Below are 20,237 nucleotides of genomic sequence, written 5' to 3'. Positions count from 1 at the left end.
AATAGTGCTAACTGTGCATAGCGCCCTGTGGTACCCCTGAAAAGATCTCAAGGCATCCCTGGTTGAGAATCATTGGGTGCATCTACATGTGCCTATTCATGCGCAGTAATAAGCTCTGGAGTTTATTGATGCTGGGTGCATATCTGCACGTGCGCCTGGAATTGCAGCGCATTGAGCAAGGGCGAAGCAGCCTCTGCTGGCAGGGTGTCACAGGGGTCAGTGTGCCAGCCCAGGCCTGTTCTTCCCGCACTGAGCATCCTGTGGAGGGGCTGGCTGGGGCACGAGAGTGCTTCAGCACAGGGCTAGCCCCCACACTGAAGCACCCTTGTGCTGCAGCCAACCCTATCAGTTGTCTACACGTGCACTGCTGGAAAGTGTGTGTGTTTGTTTGTTTGTTTTTACTCTGCAGCAGGATAATATGCGGAGTAAATTAGTTTACTCCAGCCTAATAGGGACACATATGTAGATGCTGAGACACTTGCTGCGCAGCTAATTAGTCTGCTGCACAGTAAACATCTCGTGTAGATGTATCCACTGGCATAACGAGTGTTGGGAACTGGGGCCAGGACTCCTCCATCCTCAAAAGATTTGCTTCTTCACTGGACTGGGGCCATACCACTTGGTTTGCTCATATATACAAGGAGGGCTGATTTAGGTGTCTGAGTTTAGGCATGGTTTCAGTCTGTGAATCCCAGTTTTGCATAGGTGCAAAACTCAAAGCTGTAGGGAGGTGCCCACATTTTGGGGAGAGTTGAGATTTCAGGCTCACTATTCCCTTCACTGTTTCATACTGGCTGGTTTAGGGGTCACCCCTCCACCCTCCAACCCTGTTGAGTGCTGTGAACTTAATAGGGAACTTAAGCATCTAACTTGGGTTTGTGAATTTAATTTCTGGAGCTGGACACCTAACTTCTAGGCATGGTGTCACCAACCGTCATCAAGTGGAGGTCCCTTTGTGAATCTCTCCCTAAGTGTTTTATTATTTACACATCTTTTTCACATTTGTGGTACCAATGAACTGTTGTGCATTGATATTCCTGAATACACTATATATGTTTGAAATTATGGAAAAATTGTATCAGTAAGCAGGACATCATTTCATAACTTGTACATGTGTGATGCTACCTGGTAAAATAATAACTTTTATTATTTAATTAATTAAGCTATTAATATATTGGATGTAGATAGATACAATTTGGCAACTCAAAGGATTTTATGTAATATGATTTGTAGTATCTACTACTTAATTTAAATGTTTGAAAGCTGTGTTCTGCTGGGACTTCTTCCATTGTTTCCTGATAGGAAGATTAGGCATGGTAGATGTCTTTAGCACATTCCTGCCCTTGATGTGTTTATCATTTTATTTTCTTCCTTCAATAAGTAAGCATGGAATTCACAGCAGTGTCCTGCCTTTGGACTCTCTCCCCCATTTCTCTCACCTTCCTATTGGCTGCCTTTCATTTAAATGAAAAAAAAAGAATGAGCCTGTTTTAGACTAAACTGTTCCTGGCTGAAATGTCTTTTTCAACCTTGTGTAGCCCTGAGCATGGTGCAGGTGTGATACAAAATGATAAAAAGGAAGAGAAGGAAAAGGAGAAATGAAATGTGAAGGAAAGGGGTGGGCAGAGCTTAGGAAGAAGAAGAAATGCCCATGCAGAGATACAGAGCAGGAACTGCAACTTAAAAATGTATTCTAAATCCTGCATTTTGCCTGCAGGATGCAGTAGCTTCTAAACAGGCCCTACAGCCTATATCCCAAGATTCTTCAAGTGTTGTATTTTTAATAGTGTGTTCAATGCAGCTACAAGGGCACAGAACTGCCTTCAAAGGTGGATTTACTTCTGAGGTAGGGCTTTCTCATTTCCTCAACAGTTGCTGTAAGAAAGCAAATGTCTGCAGCTTGCAAGCAACTAATTATTCTTCTTCAGTAGAGCACAATTCCCTGGACCACAAAACACATTTTGGATGCAAAATGCCCTGTACATCGCTAGCATGACTTCCCTAGTGGGGTGGTCACTAATGCATCCTCAGAATACAAGACATTCCTGTGGTGAGGGGCAGGACCACCAGCCCGCTTGGCCAATCACTGGTGAGGGACAGGGCTGCCACCTACTCAACCAGTAAGTGGGGGGTGAGGCCACTGGGCCTGTTGGCCAATCAGCCGCAAGGGGCAGGGCCACCACAAAAGACACATCGGTCCATGATGAATGTGTGGCACCGTGTGAAATGAGGGAAGGCTAGTGCTAGGATCAGCAGCAAGTTTGTGAGCCTCTGCAGTTCAGCTAACGGGGTGCTTGCCTCGCTCCTCCTACATCACGGTTTCACACATCCCACAGCTCTGCCATTCTTTCCAGACAGTCCAGCCTTGAGAGCATGTGGCATGGTAGGTATGAGGCTCTAGCACCCCCTCCCACTGGGATCTGGTTTCACTCCTGCTTAGCTCCATGCTTGGGAACCATTGCACAGGGACCTCACCTCCCCCCATCAGCGTTCAGCACAGACACTGGGCACCCAGGAATCTGCCCTGGCCACATTCTCATCAGAGCTGGGCTGAGTGGGGTCAGTGGGCATTGGATGCCTGTGGCAGTGCAGCCAGCTGCTGGCAGGACCTTCCCTTCCTTCCACAAGAGGCAGACAGGTTTGTCTCTTCCAAAGGAAAAATAATGGCTTAATGAGCTGGCCCAGCTACCCAGGAGCCTGGAGGCCCTTCTGCCCAGACCAACCCCTCCGCACAGGACAGAATGCCACAGGGACTCATCAGGGTGTGAAGATAGTGAAAAGAGCCTCTTCTCAGTCTCACCATCATCCCAGCAGATACAAATGCAGCGCTTCCCCTGCCTGCTCTAAAGGCCATTACCTTGTGCCGAGGCAGCGCAGGGGGGTACATGTGCAGAATAACTGCCTGGCCCTGGCAGCTCAACTACCCTGGGGCCTGGACCCAGCCACACACACACCAAGCCCAGGGTCATGGAGCTCAGGCATGCAGCAGTGTCTTGGTTCTCGCTGTGTCTGCACATGCACAGCAGCCACGGCTCCTCACACAGGCACAAAGGCACCTCCCTCCCTCCTTCCCTTCCTGGCTGGCTTGGAGCCCTGCTTCTCCTGGCTGTGCACTGCCATACCTCTATGCACAGCCAATAGAATCATGAGGACAAATTACTGACATGCATTTCTACCAGTGAGTTGAAAAACAGGACTTCTGCAATCCCGTCCTCATTCAGGAACAGACAGGAGATAAAGGGTTTAAAAATGGGATGGTCTGGTATAAAACAGGATCAATGGCCATCCTATTTCCTAGGGACATTTCTGTCTCTCCTCCACCCTTCAACATGCCCATAAAAGTTCCCTGCAACCTGTACCCTTTTAGTCAAGTCTCCAGTCCTTCCATCACTCACGATCACTGAGGTTAGATATTTAAAGTAAAGTAAAATGTTTCTGTGTGGGCCCTGGAAAAGTACCAACTTCCTGTTGCATATACTTCTAGGATTTGGACTGGGCATCTCTGTGTGATCAGCTTATGGATTGTACTTCGCAAAACTTTTGCTGGTTAGTTAAAGTTGCAAAGAGATATGTGTACACACTAGGCATTATAGCTATATTTAAAAACTGGTGTTTACTTCTTACAGTAGGTAAATTTGTGGCAGCCTTTACAATCATTTCCATTTCTTTCCGTATTTACATTTTTATAATTATTTTTAATAAGTAAAAATAATACAACATTTCTACAGATGGCTGGGAATGAAAATTACAGTGAAAATAACATTCACTTCACACTCTTTTGCTAAGAAATATATTCTGGTAAGGCAACCAAAATCAAGAAAGAGGAAAGAGCAGAAAAATAAATTCAGTGTTTATGTTTTTAATATCTCAGTAAATTCAGCAAAGGGGATATTAACTCTCCACATGCAATTTGTAAACTAGTTTGTACTTAATAAGAGAAGAGCCATGAAGTGGTGTTCTTAGGATGACAACGGGTGTTTGAAAATGCTTATCAGATGTAGAAGCACACTTTGTTGAAAGCCAGTCTGAGATGGACTCTTAAATCTATGTAGAGGCCTTAATCATCTTGCAGGTCTAAATTCTGGATATGAAAACATACAAACACTCCAGGCAAAAAGAGTCCTGTTGCTATCCCATGAAGTCAGTGTGGCTTCTTATGTGTTTAATTCTAAACAAACGTGTTTTGCTGAGTCAGCCCTAGAGTTCAGCACTACGCAAGGATCAAACCTTCACTTTTGTATAAGAGCAATATAGATAGATTAGAGATGGGACTTACAATTTGTCTTGGCTAGATAATGATTCACAAATTATTCATCCATCACCAAAAATATCACAGAAAAACTTAACTCGTTCTGTTCTTAATACTGGATGCCCCAAAATAGAGGATGATTGCCTTCTGTTGAGATGGGTGCATAGTGGGGCAGGTATTTAATTCTCTCCTGAATTACAAATGCAGTCATGGCAAAAGGTAAGAGTCACAGCTGACTAAAGTGTTCCTCTAATTTCACTAACATTTCAATGATAGTTTCCATTGTCACAGCATAATTGGAATCTGTTCACTTTGGATGTACGTTTTGCTTGGCTTGCCACACATTCTGCCCTTCCAGAGTTAAATCTTTTTTCCTATAACTACAGTTTCATTAGTTTGTGAGTTGAAATAACAAGGCTCAAAATCAAGTTCAAGATTTTGATTTGAAGTGAAATATTATTAGAAATGTTACATAACTTTCCATCTATATAGGAGAATATGGGGGGAAATGTTAAAACTGCATTGATCAAACTGGCTACTTTTTGTGTGTGTGTGTGTTTTTTTTTTTAAATGGAATTTTTAAAAAATAGCCAAAAATAATTGGCATTGCTCTATGTGTGAAGCTTCACACACAGTTCCATTTGTTTACAAGCCAAACGCACACTTCAGGCCATCAGAATATAATTAAACTAAAGTTTTGATATGGAAAAAAATTGTCATTTTCTCTGTGTCTATGTGTTTCAAGCATCAAGTCATATAGTATAATATTAAGGGAGCTATGCCTTAACTTGTATGAGATTTTTTTTTTCTTTCACTATGGCAGGCAATTGCTTTGAGATCTTGATGGCGACATCACTTGGCAAACATTTTGGACTGTGTTCAGTAAGTGACATCACACTCCTTTAGGGTTTTCCACATAAAACAAGTTCTCCAAAGAAAACACAAAAATTGAGACTTAATCTGAAATCTATTATTACATCCTCTAAGGCCTCATTAGGCACCTCAGTAAAACATATATTTTTTTTCCAAGCAGATATTACCAAATGTTGCAGATGAGAAAAGTGCAACATTTTAGAGTTGTTTGAAAAAAGTGAGGGATACATGTGTGAGTTAATCAAACTTTTATTCTTTTTTTAACAAGTTGATTGACTTAGTTTGTCCCCTTGTGCAAATGTTCACCAAGTTTTGCATGTGTGTAGCTGATGTAACATTTTGCTACATTTGGTAACTTCAGTAATTTTGCTCCAGTTCTTGGACGATAAATTTCTTTTACATTTTGTTTTCACAGTGTAAATAGGAGTCTGCCCAACATGAGGTGGCTGGCTGATTTCATGGGTAGATCTCTGGGCCAGTTGCCATTTTCATGGTCTTATCAATCATGGTGCCCCTCCCCCATGCCTTTTATTGCCTGGTGCCCCTGCCGCCCCAATGATTGGTGGGGAGGGCTGTCTGTCGTGTGGCCCAACCCCTTGTTGCTGTTTGCCTGAGACGGCTGTCTGATTGATAGAGGGGGAAGGCCTGTATGACAAATAGCCCTGTTAACCAACCAATCAGTGGTGAGGTGCAGGAGCAGCAGCCAACTTGCGTGCTCACCTTTGTTCTTGCAGCCCCCTTCATGCTGGGCTGCATGGCCATAAGGATGAGGAACCAGAATTTTATTTTTAGTAAGCTTTTTGTTTCTGTTTTCCTTCAGATTTAGTGGAGAAGATCCTCCAGCCCACTGACCACTACCCTATGCTTCTGATCCATGTGGGCACCAATGACGTGGCTTAGAGCAGTCCCAGCTGGGTCATGAAATACTACAGAGATTTGGGAGTGGGGCCAAAGGGTCTGGGGGCGCAGGTGGTGTTTTCTTCAATCCTTCCAGTCTTGGGCTATGGGCTGAGGAGGGAGAGGAAGATCCAGGTAGTAAACCAAAGACTGCGGCGCTGGTGTCATCGGGAAGGCTTTGACTTCCATAACCACAGTCTGCTCTTTGGTGAGAGAGGCAGCGAGCTGCTGGGAAGGGACGCCCTCCACCTCTCTCCGCTGGGGAGGAGGCTCTTCTCAGCCAGACTGGCTGACCTGCTCCACCAGGCTTTAAACTAAGCCCGCTGGGGGATGGGGGGATTACCGCCACTGCTGGCCCGCTGAGCAACCCTTGCAAAGCCAGCAGGCCAAGGCACTTAAGGGAACCTACCCCTGCCCCAGGCCTGGAATGAACTGTAGGCAAGGAAAGGCCCCCAATGGGACACTTGACTGCCTATACACAAATGCCAGGAGCTTAGGGAGTAAACAGGAGGAACTTGTCCTCCTGCTAAACGCAAATAACTATGATGTAATAGGGATAACGGAGACCTGGTGGGACTCCACCCATGACTGGACTACGAGTATAGACGGCTATACCCTGTACAGGAGGGATCGAGTGGACAGAAGGGGCGGGGGTGTAGCTCTCTATGTCAAGGAAAGCTATTTGGCTCTGCAAGCAGACATTGGCACCCACGGTGGATGACTTGAGACTCTCTGGGTTAAAATCCATGGGGAACACATCACAGGAAATACTATGGTGGGAGTCTACTACAGACCCCCTACCCAAGTCCTTGACCAGGAGTTTGCCAGGGAATTGGCTGAGGCCGCGTGCTCCTGGTGTACAGTTGTCATAGGAGACTTCAACTACCCAGACATCTCATGGGAGGAGTGCTCAGCCAAATCTGAGCTGTTGCAAAGCTTTCTCTTGCGCTTGGATGACGTCTGTCTGATCCAGGAAGTCTGGGCCGACGGGAGGTAAAATGCTGCTCAGCCTGGTACTGGCAACTGGGAATGACCTAATCGGCGACATAACGATTGAAGGAAAGCTGGGTGACAGTGACCATGAGCTGATCACCTTCACCAACCCCCATAAAGTTGGCAAGTCAGTCAGTAATACAGAAGTCCTTGACTTCAGGAAAGCTGACTTTGACAAGCTAAGCAGGCTTGTCACTGAGGCCCTAAAGGGCCACAACCCAAAGGGGAAGCAAGGTCAGGAAAAGTGGTTGCTCCTCAAGGGAGCAATCCTGCATGCACAAGCTAAGACTATCCCATCTTGGAGGAAAGGCAGCAAAAGGGCACAGCAGCCCCATTTGCTTTCCAGGGAACTAGCAGACCTCCTGCATCTCAAAAGGAAGGCCTACAAAGCATGGAGGACTGGATCTGCCACCAAGGAGGAGTACTCTGCTGTGGTCTGGACCTGCAGAGAGCAAACCAGGAAAGCCAAGGCTGCGATGGAACTCCAGCTAGCTACAAATATCAAGGACAATAAAAAGTCCTTTTTTAGATATGTGGAGAGCCAGAGGAAAAGCAAAGGCAACATTGGACCCCTACTAAACCAGATGGAACAACTGACAACCGATGCCCATGAAAAAGCAAACTTATTAATGGGTACTTTACATCAGTTTTTCACCAGTCCCATGGGACGCCTCTGCCCACTGTGGGTCAGGGAGGCCCAAGTGAGGGAGATTCTCTGCCCTCCATCAAAGCTGACCTCGTGAAGTAACACCTTGACAGGCTGGATACCTTCAAGTCAGCCGGCTGTGATAATCTGCACCCCAGGGTACTCAAGGAGCTGGCAAGCATCATAACTCAGCCCCTGGCATGGATCTTTGAGAACTCCTGGTGCTCTGGTGAAGTGCCCAAAGTTTGGAAGAAGGCCAATGTGGTGCCTGTCTTCAAGAAAGGGAGGAAACTAGATCTGGCAAACTACAGGCCATCAGCCTGACCTCTATCCCAGGGAAGGTCTTGGGAAAGATTATCAAAGAGGCCATCTTTAACAGACTAGCTGACAGCAATATCCTGAGGGATAGCCAGCACGGGTTTGTTGCGGGTAGGTCTTGCTTGACCAATCTCATTTCGTTTTACAACCAGGTGACCTATCACCTGGACAAGGGGGGAAGAAATTGATGTCCTATATCTTGACTTCAAAAAAACCTTTGATTTAGTATCCCATGATCACCTCTTGGCAAAACTGGCTAACTGAGGCCCCAGCCTCACCGTGATCTGCTGGTTGGGGAATTGGCTCCGTGGCAGGACCCAGAGGGTGGTGGTTAATGGAAGCTAATCGTCTTGGTGCGCAGTGACCAGTGGGGTCCCTCAAGGCTCTGTCCAAGGGCCTCTACTTCTTAACATCTTCATCAATGATATAGACATTGGTGTTAGAAGCAGGCTGGCCAAGTTCGCTGATGACACCAAAGTCTGGGGTAAAGCATTCACACCTGAGGACAGGCGAGTGATCCAGGCAGATCTTGACAGGCTCATGAAATGGGTGGATGAGAACCTGATGGTGTTCAACACCGAAAAATGCAAGCTTCTCCACCTTGGGAGGAAAAACCTGCATCATGCTTATAGGCTTGGCAGTGCTATGCTGGTTAGCACTACAGATGAAAGCAACTTGGGGGTCATGATTGACCACAAGATGAACATCAGCTTTCAGGGTGAAGCTGTGGCTAGTAAAGCGAACAAAACACTGGCTTGCATCCATAGATGCTTTTCAAGCAAATCCTGAAACGTCATTCTCCCATTGTATTCGGCCTTGGTGAGGCCACAGCTGGAGTACTGTGTCCAGTTTTGGGCTCCACAATTCAGAAAGGATGTGGAGGAGCTTGAGAGTGCAGAGGAGAGCCACACGCTTGATCAGATGTCAGGAAAACAGACCTTATGATGAGAGGTTGAGCCATAAGACTCTTCAGCCTGGAAAAACGCAAGCTCAGAGGTGATGTGGCCACCCATAAGTTTATCGGGGTGCTTATCAGGATCTGGCGGAACGTCTGTTCACCAGAATGCCCCAAGGGATGACAAGTTTGAATGGTCACAAACTCCTCTGCGACCAATTCAGGCTGGACATAAGGAAGAACTACTTTACTGTCCAAGCCCCCAAGGTTTGGAATAGTCTGCTGCCAGAGGTGGTTCAACACCCACTTTGGATGCCTTCAAGACGCATTTGGATACTTATCTTGCTGGGGTCCTATGATCCCTGCTGACTTCCTGCCCCTGGGGCAGGGGGCTAGACTTGATGATTCTCCGGGGTCCCTTCCAGCCCAAATGTCTATGAAATCTATGAAGCTGGGATTGCCCAGTTTTGCGAAATCCATGCAGTCACAATTTGAGTAAGTCCCTAAATATAATGGTAAGAAATAAAGCTTACCAGTGCAAAAGGGAGCCTTTTCCCCCCCTTGTACCTTGAGTGCCCATGTCTATCTCCATCTGTATGCATTTATCTATAAGTGAGAATTTTTTGTTTCTGCTGTTATGTACATTAGATTTATTTTTAATCGCATTTCCATACATTTGGCTTTGTACTTCGTGGAAAGCAAGTGTGCTGTCTGCAATAGACATGAAGATGAGAGGTGCAGCAGGAAAGGTAAAAGTAAAAAGCATTGCTAAAGTATGTGAAACATGATGTTATACAGGCGAAGCGGAGGAAGAATTATCTAGGCATCGTGTGAGTTCAGAATAGGCTTGACATTCTCACACCCAAACATTTCCATCTGGAATCTGTTCCTAAGTAAAAGGAAATAGAGACAATATTCTCATATCTTCCCTGGTGAAGCTATCCAGGGAATAGGAAATGTTCCTCAGTTATTTCTTTTCCTGTTCATTTTGGGGATGTGTTCAGTTTAGTTGCTGAACAGAGGTGGCAACATTTAAAAAAAGATCTTTTAAAGGCAATAAATAACATCAAACTCATCTTTTGATGGTTGCTGTTATATCTTGATATTGAGTTTAGGCAGATCTGTTGATTTTTGTGTCACTTTTTTTTTTTTTAAAGAAGTTTTATTTATGCTTGTATACCATTGTGGGTATGAAGGAACTTAAGGGCTTCCTCCTCATTTTCTAAGTTCTCGATAACTTCCCCTCTGCCTTTTTTATCTACCTTCATCTCTTAATTTTCTTATTGCTTCTTTTTAGACTGCCTTTATATTTTCTGTTTACACGGTCCCCTTTCCCCATTCTAGACTGTTTTCCTGGACACCTCAGTGTATACTGATCTCTTTGAAAAGGTGAACTTCTTCCTTACTGGGTTTAGCTTATAAGGTGCCTTTGGTGCTGTGCATTTGCTTTGTAGGATAATGTGCCTGCTCTCCTCTTACAGTGCAAGATGCTTGGGATAAGGATCTAGTAAACAACTGTTTTACATATTGCATCTACTGTACAGGGATGCATATGCTGTTGGTGAACATATAAAAAAATTAGCAGAACTTTCTTGATACTTGAACGCTCAGAACTACTTTGTAGTTATGTTTTCTACTTTTCACCTTTTTCTTCTGCAATAAATCTAAAGATACTTAGAAGTCATTTTAAGTTTAGAACTTAGTAACCATAATAAATATCATGCAAGCTTACCTTTCTCGTTCTTGTTCCAGTAAATTGGTAAACTCATCACTTTTTTCCATATACTCTGTATGCTTTCTTTTCTCATCCTCCAGCTCATACAGAGTCTGTCTGTGTGATTTTTCTACCATTAGGAGTTGCTCCAGCATTCGTCTGTGAGTTTCTTTCTGTTTCTCAACAACTTTGTCAAGCTACGAAAGAAACAAAAATTTTTGCAATGCTGTGGAATTCTTATTTGCTTCAGTATGTTTGCTCTAATTATGCTTATTCATCTGTTTTTATTTCAGTTGTTATGGGTTTTCCAGATATGACAACAGATTTTCCAGTAGTACAGGCCTAAGGCTTCACCTACTATAGCATAGATTTTATGAATTGGTGGTCAGATCTCATAGAATCACTCTGGAAAGTGTTATTTAATTCCACAACTTCTCTGCTGAGAATTTTAAATATAAGAAGGTTGTATTTTGTAGGACCCTTGAATATATTTTGTTCTGCAACTGGCTGTCTAGCAGCTATTAATTAACGATTATTATTCCCAGACTTACACTCATATAATTGATGATTCTGATAGAGAAACAGATGTCTTGGCAGAAGGTGTTATCCACATTAGGTCAAACTACTGGGTTTTTTGGGGGGGTGGTTTGGGGTTTTTTTGGAGGGAGGGGTTAAGCAAAAGTGGCCATCTCAATTTCAGTTCCACTTTGAAATAACAGTTAACACCCACATGGTGTTTTAAATTGAAAGCTCATTGCAAAGAGTAATAAAATAATTCTTGCAGCATCCTTTTTTTGAGGTAGGTACAGATGTCAAAAACTGATTTCCTCAAGGGCCTGTAGCAAATTTATGGTACAGCTAGGATTATTGCTCCAATTTCTGTCTCTGCCTTGCCTTCATTCTGCCAGGCCTTTCTTCCTCTTTTTCTGAGAACATGTATATAGCTCATTTTTTATCACAGGGAAAATGACAGAACTGTCAGGAAAACTATGACTAACAATTGGGAGCATTTCTATTAAGCAACAGGGTTGTTTCCAAATAAATGCATTTTATTTTTAGAAATATAATCCTAAACATTCCACAGTTCTTAGTGTTTTTTTGTGTGCCTCCATTTGTGAATGCCACACCTTGAGACAACTTAAATGGGCCTATTTTCCAGAGGACATATGAATATATAGGACATGTGGGCCTGTTTTCCAGAGGACAGGAAGCATGTGCTTGCTGAAAATCATCATCTCCTTTTGAAGGTTTCTTAAACCAAGTGCCCAAAAACCATTAGCCTTTAAAACTTTAGGTCAGATTTTGATTTTCCTAAACTGCTTCAAACTATTGAGCAGCATTTGGCACCCAGTTTTTGGAACTGAATCTAGAAGCTTTTTCATAAAAATATGTCTGAATACATGGTATACTTCTTAATTCAGTATTTGACAAAGTTACTTGGGCATACTTGCACAAAGCTGGAAATAAAGGTTTTTAAAACCTTTATTTAAAACCAAAAACAGAAGATTTTTTTTTTTCCGTTTAAAGCCATTGATCTTGCTGAGGGGATAAAAGAAAGGATTGTAGACCCACCAGAGAACCCTGCAGGAATTGCAGAATCTTTGTCCTGCTGTTTTTTCATCTACTTCATCTCAGTGAATTATCTTTACTCCTATGCTGATTTGAACAGGCTAATTTCCTTTTTGAAAATGTGAAGTCTTCTGCATAAACCATGAAACAGTCTTTTTTTAAACTCGGTGATTCTTGGCTGGGATATTGCAGCACACTGAGGTGCCATGAGATCTTTTTAAGGGTGCTATGAAACATTATCACTGCTAGGTGTGTAAACATCATTGGATAAACCCAGAGATGTCAAATAAGATTCCTGGTATCAAAGATATTCTGACCTGTTTTGGTTTTTCTGAATTCTTAGCAACAGAATTCTTCTGTTTCTCTATTCTTATTCTCTAGATTTTGAAAGGGGTGCTGCTAAGTTTGGAAAAGTTGTAGAGGAGTGCCTAAGTTGTAGAGTGAGTCTAAGAAGGTTGAGGCCCAAAATTTTAACCACATTCAGTTTGTGTAGGTCAAAACTGCTTTGCAGCATTTTACTCTTGAAGAGTTCAGAAGTGGGTAAAGGAGGGAAAGCAGAGGCCAGTTTCAGCCTTCAGTTGTTATTTGATCTTTTTGCTGCTTTTCCCCCACAGAATGTCCCCTAAAAATGCTGGGGCCTCAAATTCTTTAGGCCATCGCACAAAACTTAAAACATCTAAAACCATATAGCTGTACTGATTGTCTTCCAGTAAAGCTTGTTCAACTTTCTTCTTTCTAAGGTAGATGATGGAAAATGTAGTGACGGTACATCTATCATTTTATCAATGCATGGGTCCTTACATGAAGAACTTCCTTTGTTCCACTCCCAGGCTTCTCAAAATCAGGAGCACTATCTCTCCTATACCTTACCTAGACTGTTTATAAATCGAGACCTACTTAATTTGCAGTTTTTGTGAACAACAGTGGTATCCACAATTGGCAGGAAATATTCCATAGGCCACAATTTCCCAATAAATATATAAAACATAAAAAAATATATATAAAAATAAAATATGCTGCTTTAGAATCTCTCAATCCTTACCATGGTATTGAAACTAACACAGCAATCACTGCAGCTACTGTCACATGCTTGAGACTTACTGACTGTCTGTGGTGATGGCAGAGGCCTTGCCAGTCTGCAGCGAGGGGTGGGACTACCGAGAAATGCCCACTAAATTGGCCCTTCGTGCCATGAGCAAGCCGTGAAAATGGCTTCACCTTACCACAAGTTAAGCATTGTTATCCTTTGTGGGCGAAGATGACCGCATCCAGTGAGGGGTCGGGGAAAGGAGAGAGAAAAGAAATGGGAAAGAAACAGGGATGGAGAAAAGAGAAAAGGAGAAAAGTGAGAGAAAGGAGGAGGGTGGAGGCTAGGTCATGTGGGTACACAGGTAACTTATAAGCCCAATCTTTGCCTTGAACAATCTGCAGCAGCAGGGGCAGGAAATCAATGAGGATTGCATATGAGAGGTTTTCGTTTTCCTGGCTATGTGTTTCCTCATTTTTTCTGCCACGTGTTGCTGTTTGAAGGCCAGTGCTCCTTTCTGGATTGATGACCTCCAGGATGGACAGTCATGAGTGATTTGCTCCCATGACTCCAGGTCGACGCTAAAACTCTTTAAGGACCCCTGTAGGGTGTCCTTGTACTGTTCTGGATTGTCTGGACTTTGGAGCTTGCTTGGAGCCTGCACAGGTTGAAGATGTCAAAATAGTACTTGATTCCCATACCAAGGTCATCGCCTTGGAAGGCATCTGACAGCATGGCAGAGAGTACCATGTTGAAGAGGGTAGGTGCGAGCACACAGTCCTGTTTGACACCGTTTGTGACCAGAAAGGGGTCAGAGCATTTGCCATTCACAAGGACGCGTGCCATCATGCCATTGTGGAACTGTCAAACCATACTGATTATTTTTCAGGGCGTCCATACTTCTTCATGATTTCCCAGAGGCTTTCGTGGCTCACTGTGTTGAAGGCTTTGGTTAGGTCAGGGGCGGGCAATTATTTTGAGTGGAGGGCCGCTTACCAAGTTTTTGCAAGCTGTCAAGAGCTGCATGGGTAGCCCCACCCCTTGACAGGTTCCTCTCCCCCTGGTCACCATCTTGTGACCAGAAGTCCTGCCCCCTGACTTTTGCCACCAGAAGTCCTTTGCCTTTCCCCTGGAAGTACTCTTTTCAGCAAGGGGTTTTGCCATCTTGGAAACATAAAAATGCCTTTAACAGGCAGCCAGGAGTAGATAAATATTGTAAAAATTTTTTAGGGGTCCCACGGGCCAAACAGAATGGCCTGGCAGGCCAGATCTGGAACGTGGGCTATATTTTACCCACCTGTGGGTTAGGTCAATTAATGTGAGAACATTCTGTTTCTGGCACTTTTCTTGAAGCTGCCAGGCCGCAAACACCGCATCAGTGGTTCTGCATCTTTTTCTGAAGCCTTATTAGCTCTCAGGCAGTAGGTCACGTAGATGGTTGGTCAGCTGGTTGAGGAGGATTCTTGTGAGTATCTTACCGATAGTTGAGAGGAGGGAGATCTCCCTGTGGTTGTCACATAGTTGGCAATTTCCCTTCCTCTTGTACAGGTGGATGATGGAGGGACTACCATGAATTCTTGAGGGACTACCTCCTGCACCCCCATACTGCAGGAGATCTTGGTTAGTTTCTTTGTGAGGTTGTGATCACCTGATTTGTAGACCTCGGCTGGAATCGTGTCAGCTGCAGGAGCTTTGCCACTAGACATTTGTTGTATGGCTTTTTGGACTTCTGCAGTTGTAGGCGGAGCTTCAAGCAAGGTATTGATGGCAGTTTGAGGCAGCTTGTATATGGCATCCATGTTGATGGAGGAGGTTCGATTGGGGACCGTGCTGAAGTATTCAGCCCATGTCTGGAGGATCTGGGCCTTGTCAGTTAGCAGACAGCAGAGGGGAGGATCCAAGGACCTGCAGACCATAAATGGCCTTTAGGGCATTGAAGAACTTCTTCTCATTGTTTCAGTCAGCATATGCTGGATCTCATCTGCTTTGTTCTTCAACCATGTGTCCTGCATCCCTCTCAACTTGCAATGAATGCTCTTCTGTATCGAGCTATAGGCATGTTGTGCTGATGTGAACTTATCATAGAGGTAGGCTCTTTGGAGATGTTGTTTCTCTTCCTACAACCATTGCATCTCCTCCTCATTTTCATTGAACCAGTCTTGGTGTCTGCGGATGCATGGCTTCAGGGTCTCAAGAGCTGCAGAGTGTATAGCTTTACAAAGCTGCTTCTAGTTGGCTTCAATGGAGCCAGACTAGAGCCATGTAGTGTGAAGCTGATCTTTCAGATGATTCACAAAAGACAGCCTGGTGCTGTTGTTCATTAGCCCAGCAATGTTGAGGTGCTTTGGTCCACTTCATCCTCGTGGATGCCATCTGGTTTGAATTGTCATCTTTAGTGGGGAGATGATGAGTTGATGATCAGTCCAGCATTCAGTGCCATACATTGCTTTGGTTACATGGACATTGTGTCTGTCCCTCCTTCAGACGGTGACACAGTTGATATAATGCCAGTGCTCAGAGCAAGGGTGCATCCACAATGTCTTTTTCTGGTTGGGGAGACAGAACACAGTGTTAATAACCAGGAGCTCATGTTCAGCAGATAGTCTGGACAGGAGAAGACCATTGCTATTGCAGCTTCTGATCCTGTGCTTCCCGATGACGCCAATCCCATGCTTGGCAGTCAGAGCCAGTCCTGGTGTTGAAGTTGCCAAGGAGGATAAGATGGTCAGATATCAGTACAGCGGTGATCAGAGGGGAGGTCTTTATAGAACTGGTTCTTGACTTTGTTGGAGTTGGTCATGGTAGGGGTGTATGCACTGTTGATAGTGGCACACTTTTTGCCAAGCAGGGGGAGCCTGAGCATCCTCAGTTGGTCATTCACTCCGTTGGGCAGGTGGGTGAGCTTCTTGACAAGGCTGTTTTATATAGCAAAGCGAACACCTGCTTCCTGTTTAGCTTCATTGCCACGACCACTCTAGAAGAATGTGCAACCAGATTTTCCTTCTGTGAGCTGCCCTTCGTTGGGTAGGTGGGTCTGCTGAGGGCAGTGATCTGGATGTTGTATCTGCCCAGTTTTCTCCTGATGAGAGCAGTTCTCTTTTCAGGTCTCTTGGTGTTTCTGTCAGTCAATGTACATACATTCCATGTGCCCAGCTTAAGAGGGATTGATTTCTTTCCTTTCTGACTGCTGTAGTAGGACCCTGCCAGCTGGCCAGGATCAGCTGAGGCAGACAATGCTTGAGGCACCTTTTCTAGGCCCTTCCTCATTTTAGAAGGTGAGCAGTGTAGTCTTGAATAGACTGCTCAGTCACTCAGGGGGCTGCTGAGTTCTACTGCTGCTTGTGTCCAGTAGAAAGTGACCCAAAGCCCTTGGCCACCTGTGTGTGGGTTTATGGGTACAGCATCCAGTGTGTCCACATCTGCTGTTTTGTCACTGGCCTGTCACCACAGGGCTTGTGCTGGATGTGAGTTGCACAGGATTTAGAATTAAGTGAGGAAGAGTTGCACAGCATTGGCCTCCCTCTCTTGTCTGAGCCAGTTGGTAACCAGTGGGAGGACAGCATCAAGGTGGCTGGAGATTGGCCCCGATGCAGTGGATGATCAGGATGTCTTTTGTGGCTTGTCCTGCTCTGTGTGATCCATGGTGCAGTGCTATACCACTATCATGGCTGTTGGACCATACAAGGGTCTCATCTGCCCAGTCAGCTGGAGTCAGACTTTGCATACAGGGTTAGGCATGTCCCTATCTCCTCAGAGGTCTAAGATTGACTGGGTACGCTTACCTGGTTTGGCCTGCATGTCAAGGCAGCTTACGCGGGTGTGGCCGGCCGCTGTAGCATGCAGACAGCTACTTGGACCCACAAGTGAGAGTTGAGTGCTGGTGAAGACCAAGAGAGGAAGGGTCACTCAAGCAAGTGCAACTTACTCTTTTTCTGGAGGTGCTATCTCTCCCAGACACCTGGCAAATTAAGTAGGTCCCCTTTTATAAGCATTCTCTGTTTTAAGTGCATCTCCTTGCCCTTCCTCTTTCTGATCACTGTTGATTTTTTTTTTCTTGTTGCTATCAGTATCCTATCACTGATACTGACAGTAATGAAAAAATCAGAAGCGCTGGCTGGATTTAGTTCAAGATTTCGGTATTCTGAATAAGAGATTTGGTTTTCATGTGGGATTTCTTTAAATGTGTCTGCATGGCTTATTATTTTGGACACATCCCTTCCTCTCACTTCTAGGAAATCTGCTGGTGAAAGAAAGATCCCTGTCTAGCCATGATGCAAATAAATTCAAGTTCCCTTTCACCTAAGCTGAGAACAGGAAAAAGTTTAGTTCCACAAGTGCCTGTTTCAGCTCTTCTTTGATTTGGTAAAACACCCATATTATTACATTGGTTTGAATTTGTGCCTGATTAAGGGAAACATAAAATGGAACAGATCTTCCCTACTCTGCATTGTACAGCCACAGATGGAAGCCCTTTGACCAATACAATTGTGACTTCCTGGACTGGAGAAGTCTCTCTAGGTTTCAGATAAGAAAACATTTTACCTAATTCAGGTATGTTTATTTTTCTGAGTAAATCAAAATCTCATCTTATAGTAGCTTTGGCTCCATTTTATCATAACTTACACAGATGTAGTAAACTGATTTAAAACTTCAGTCTGAAGTCCATATTTCCCTCCTCCCCACTTGCCCACTGACCTCTGTTGGCTCTGGTGCTTTCTACTGGTTTTCAGTGACAACCATTCTTTCTACGCGCATGTGATCTGAGATTGGTCTGACAGTTTATGACAAGGGCAATAGTGTTTTTTTAACTTCAGTTTGATAGTTTGAAGCAAGGGTGATATTGAGATTTTCTTCCTCTGTGAAGTTTATGTAGATCAGCTTATTTTGTAGAAGGTTAAAGTGGGGAATTGCTCTTAGAAAGTGTTGTTTACTGGCCAAAAATGTATTTAGAGAAGACTTACTGACTTATCAAGGGACTGAGAGTTCTTTCTGCATGAGGTACATCGGGGGGGGGGGGGCAATAAAATGATAGACTGTCTACTGTGGCCTGCTTGCTTGCTAGCCAGAATATGAGATTTTTTTTTTTTATTTTTTTTTTAGTGACTGATTTCAGTAAATACACACTCAATAGTTTTTTCATGGGTTTCCCAACCATAGTATGTGGTGGAGCATCCCATTCAGCAGGTTCTCTTCTCTGAAAAATAATTTAACTCAATCAGATGGTAAATGGAAAACTCCATAGCCTGGGGTCCATCCCATCCATGGGCCATTAGTTTGTGGTGTCCATTCTTCTCGCTGCTTTCTGCCTATAAACAGGTGTTGCTATAGCCCTTCTCATAAATGTATGTGACAAAGTGGTTGGAGGGGTGGGGAAGAGAAGAGATGTGGGCAGGATGGAGTTGAAAATAATCCTTTATTTACTGCAGAGTAAACAGAACCTGGTGGGAGGTAGGGAAGAAGAAAAATTAAACTCGTTTCTTTTCTTTTTTTAAAATGAGAAAATAGAAATATTTTAACTATTTCTGTTGTACAAAATGGGGAAATGGAAGAGCTTTTTTGAATTCCATCAAAATCTTTCCTTTTCCCCCCTGAAAATTCTGAAATATTTGTCCATTTCTTGAAGCAGGTGATCTACATTGCTCAGCTTCTGCATCTAATTGGCAAAAGTTTCATCTGCAGGTTGCTGACGCCCATTGCAGAGTCATCCCACTGTCAGCTAAGAATCTTCTGACTAGCTTTCAGGCTTAAATGTTGGCTATAAACAAACATCCTCATTCCTTTGGTGTAGGAGTCAGAAACCCATGGCCTGTGGGTAGGATCCAGCTTGCAAAGGTGTTATCCAGCCTTCATTTTAGTAACAGTGTGCCAAACCCTTGCTGCTGCCCTAGCTGCCTGATCAATTCTACATTTTATTAAAGCTGCACTGATTCCCTGCTGCTGCTCCAGTCTCCGTAACTGTGTGGAGGGCCACTGTCTCACCTCTCCTAATCCAACCCCTCTTTACCATTGCCCCTGAATTAGGTGCCTCAGTTGTTCCTCACCAGTTTTTGGCAGCATGTTTTTCAGCAGAGACTGCATGAGGGGGCAAGAGAGCAGCCCTGTGCATGCAGCTGGGACACTTGGGGTAGTAGTACAAGATTGGTGGGCCTGTAGTGACAGCTGAGTTGTGAGGATTGGCCCCCCACGAAGAAAAGATTGCCGACCGTTGCTTTGCTGTACTGAATAAGCACGTGTAAGTGGGCAGTGAGTCTTTCCTGAGGACCGTAGTGAGGCACTGTCATTGATGCAAGGGCAGGTTGGAGAACAGGCCCACAAGAGGTGATAGAAGACTGGATGTTTTGGGGCATGTTTCTTCATGGACAGAGAAAAAGGGAGTTAAAGTGACTGTGCTCTATATCCATTGCTTTAAAAAAGGGTCATAGCATTCAGCTACTGATCACAGTTCCCAAAGAGAAGACCTACAGGTAGCTGAATTCATTCAGCCCAGCTGAGTGAGCAGTTACAGGGTGCTGCAAATCTGGGGACCTGTGTTGGGAGAGTTGTGGGATCTCACTACAATGCCAGCGTAAGAACTCTCCTGCAGCACTGCTCCTCACTTCACCCCCAGCTCACATGCTGCATCTGTACACCATGCTCCACTATACATTCCCCCAAAGAGCCCTGAGACAACTAATGAGCAGCCTCCTAAATGTCCTCTGCTGAAAACATGTTTATAAATCTTAATGAAATGATGCATTGTTTTGTTCTTTCTAGTCATGTGTTATTTTGGGGGTATTATTTTTTTTTTGCTAGAACTAATAGTTGAACATGCACAATGGAAAATGAGAGAGGCTGCTTCTTATGTAACTCTGAGTCGTTTCACAAGCTAAAAATTCATTGGAGTTTAATCATTTAAAAACAGTTTGCCACCCACTTGTATCTTAAGTCTAAACAGAATAGCATGCTGCATATCCGCTGTGTTACAGTTGGTCTCTCTCTCTCTCTCTCTCAACTGTTTTGTGTTTTGAGGCACTGGGCCAATGTAAAATCTGACTGAGCTTTTTTATATAAACCCAG

At 44.2% G+C, this 20,237-nt stretch overlaps 2 protein-coding genes across 4 annotated transcripts in view; one reads left to right on the top strand and one right to left on the bottom strand.

Annotated features, from left to right (window-relative positions):
* Positions 1-20,237, top strand: part of CMSS1 (cms1 ribosomal small subunit homolog (yeast)) — a 378,236-nt gene that overhangs the window by 108,227 nt on the left and 249,772 nt on the right. The window lies entirely within an intron of this gene.
* The window catches only part of FILIP1L (filamin A interacting protein 1 like), a 317,446-nt gene that overhangs the window by 102,156 nt on the left and 195,053 nt on the right, over positions 1-20,237 (bottom strand). For all 3 annotated transcript variants that reach the window (XR_002103491.1, XM_019548855.1, XM_019548856.1), the window contains one exon: positions 10,604-10,782. Coding sequence is in view for 2 of the 3 variants with exons in the window: in XM_019548855.1 (XP_019404400.1) it covers positions 10,604-10,782 (179 nt within the window). In the remaining variant the exon portion in view is untranslated. The remainder of the gene's footprint in view (positions 1-10,603; positions 10,783-20,237) is intronic.

The sequence above is a fragment of the Crocodylus porosus genome, unplaced genomic scaffold, assembly GCF_001723895.1.
Source record: "Crocodylus porosus isolate Cpor-Errol unplaced genomic scaffold, CroPor_comp1, whole genome shotgun sequence".
Taxonomy (NCBI): domain Eukaryota; kingdom Metazoa; phylum Chordata; order Crocodylia; family Crocodylidae; genus Crocodylus; species Crocodylus porosus.
This window is presented reverse-complemented; position numbering and strand designations above follow the sequence as displayed.